At 50.4% G+C, this 2,641-nt stretch overlaps 1 protein-coding gene across 1 annotated transcript; it reads left to right on the top strand.

Annotated features, from left to right (window-relative positions):
* The first annotated feature begins 369 nt into the window (after positions 1-369).
* Positions 370-1,266, top strand: LOC138362994 (ice nucleation protein-like). Its single transcript, XM_069321636.1, has one exon. It carries the CDS (start codon positions 370-372, stop codon positions 1,264-1,266), a length of 897 nt encoding a protein of 298 aa, XP_069177737.1.
* Positions 1,267-2,641: the final 1,375 nt, after the last annotated feature.

Raw genomic sequence — 2,641 nt, 5'->3', positions numbered from 1 at the left:
CAACATACACACAGTGTTCTCTACATACAATGTAAATCTTGTATACTGTTCTAAGAGATTCTTGTTTTTTATTTTTTCAATAATAATTTAGTTTAAATCCAACAGGGATTTAAACCAAATTTAAACATAATTTAAATCTGTGTCAGACTCCAACAGGGAGCAGTGGGCTATGCTTCAACAGGGAACAGTGGGCTATGCTTCAACAGGGAACAGTGGGCTATGCTTCAACAGGGAACAGTGGGCTATCCTCCAACAGGGAACAGTGGGCTATGCTTCAACAGGGATCAGTGAGCTATGCTCCAACAGGGAACAGTGGGCTATGCCCCAACATGGAACAGTGGGCTATGCCCCAACAGGGAACAGTGGGCTATGCTTCAACAGGGAACAGTGGGTTATGCTCCAACAGGGAACAGTGGGCTATCCTCCAACAGGGAACAGTGGGCTATGCTTCAACAGGGAACAGTGGGCTATGCTTCAACAGGGAACAGTGGGCTATCCTCCAACAGGGAACAGTGGGCTATGCTTCAACAGGGAACAGTGGGCTATGCTTCAACAGGGAACAGTGGGCTATGCTTCAACAGGGAACAGTGGGCTATGCTTCAACAGGGAACAGTGGGCTATGCTTCAACAGGGATCAGTGGGCTATACTCCAACAGGGAACAGTGGGCTATGCCCCAACATGGAACAGTGGGCTATGCCCCAACAGGGAACAGTGGGCTATGCTTCAACAGGGAACAGTGGGTTATGCTCCAACAGGGAACAGTGGGTTATGCTCCAACAGGGAACAGTGGGTTGTGCTCCAACATTAAACAGTGGGCTATGCTTCAACAGGGAACAGTGGGCTATGCTCCAACAGGAAACAGTGGGCTATGCTCCAACAGGGAACAGTGGGCTATGCTTCAACAGGGAACAGTGGGCTATGCTCCAACAGGAAACAGTGGGCTATGCTCCAACAGGGAACAGTGGGCTATGCTTCAACAGGAAACAGTGGGCTATGCTCCAACAGGAAACAGTGGGCTATGCTCCAACAGGGAACAGTGGGCTATGCTCCAACAGGGAACAGTGGGCTATGCTCCAACAGGGAACAGTGGGCTATGCTCCAACAGGGAACAGTGGGCTATGCTCCAACAGGGAACGGTGGGCTATGCTCCAACAGGGAACGGTGGGCTATGCTCCAACAGGGAACAGTGGGCTATGCTCCAACAGGGAACAGTGGGCTATGCTCCAACAGGGAACAGTGGGCTATGCTCCAACAGGGAGCTATAATTCAAGGGTAAAAGATCTGGGATTTAGTCTAAATTTTTTAACACATGTCTGTACTCGACAGCAAAAAAAAACTTTTCTCAGATTTGTGTAATAAATTATTGTTTCAGAATGATATTATTTTGTCGTCGATATGAGAGCTGATTATCGCGTTCTCGTGGTGTGCTGCTGTCTAGATCTTGACGATAGCGTTGTGGTTGATATCTTGAGAGTGTTTGGTTATCCTTAAAAAAAACTGTATCGGTGGTAACATTATACTTTTGTAGACGGAGCAGTTTGGTTATGTATAGCCGTACCTCAGGGTATTCATGGCTATATCTGAGGGTATTCATGGCTATATCTGAGGGTATTCATGGCTATATCTGAGGGTATTCATGGCTATATCTGAGGGTATTGATAGCCATATTTAATATTATTCACAGCCATATTTGTCTTGAGATTATTCACAGCCATCATCTCAGCATCCCTTCACTCTCAGCATTCCTCCCACACACAATCAGCATCCCTCCTACTCTCTCAGCATCCCTCCCACACACAATCAGCATCCCTCCTACTCTCTCAGCATTCCTCCCACACACAATCAGCATCCCTCCTACTCTCTCAGCATCCCTCCCACACACAATCAGCATCCCTCCTACTCTCTCAGCATCCCTCCCACACACAATCAGCATCCCTCCTACTCTCTCAGCATTCCTCCCACACTCAGCATCCCTCCCACTCTCTCAGCATCTCTCCCACACACTCTCAGCATCCCTCCCACACACTCAGCATCCCTCCCACTCTCAGCATCCCTCCCACTCACTCTCAGCATCCCTCCCACACTCAGCATCCCTCCCACACACTCAGCATCCCTCCCACACACTCTCAGCATCCCTCCCACTCTCTCAGCATCCCTCCTACTCTCTCAGCATCCCTCCCACGCTCTCAGCATCCCTCCCACACACTCTCAGCATCCCTCCCACTCTCTCAGCATCCCTCCTACTCTCTCAGCATACCTCCCACTCTCTCAGCATCCCTCCCACACACTCTCAGCATTCCTCCCACTCTCTCAGCAGCATCCCTCCCACACTCAGCATCTCTCCCACTCTCTCAACAGCATCCCTCCCACACTCAGTATCTCTCCCACTCTCTCAGCATCTCTCCCACTCTCAGCATCTCTCCCACTCTCTCAGCATACCTCCCACTCTCTCAGCATCTCTCCCACGCTCTCAGCATCCCTCCCACTTTCTCAGTATACCTCCCACACTCTCAGCATCCCTCCCACGCTCTCAGCATCCCTCCCACTCTCTCAGCATCCCTCCCACTCTCTCAGCATCCCTCCCACTCTCAGCATCCCTCCCACTCTCAGCATCCGTCCCACACTCTCAGCATCCCTCCC

The sequence above is a fragment of the Procambarus clarkii genome, chromosome 1 (genome assembly GCF_040958095.1).
Source record: "Procambarus clarkii isolate CNS0578487 chromosome 1, FALCON_Pclarkii_2.0, whole genome shotgun sequence".
Lineage (NCBI taxonomy): Eukaryota > Metazoa > Arthropoda > Malacostraca > Decapoda > Cambaridae > Procambarus > Procambarus clarkii.
The sequence above is the reverse complement of the archived record's forward strand: the minus strand, read 5'-3'. Positions and strand labels throughout refer to the sequence as shown.

Bases quoted from the DNA above. Each gene is read 5' to 3' on its own strand.
- LOC138362994 (XM_069321636.1), top strand. From the start codon at position 370: ATGCTTCAACAGGGAACAGTGGGTTATGCTCCAACAGGGAACAGTGGG.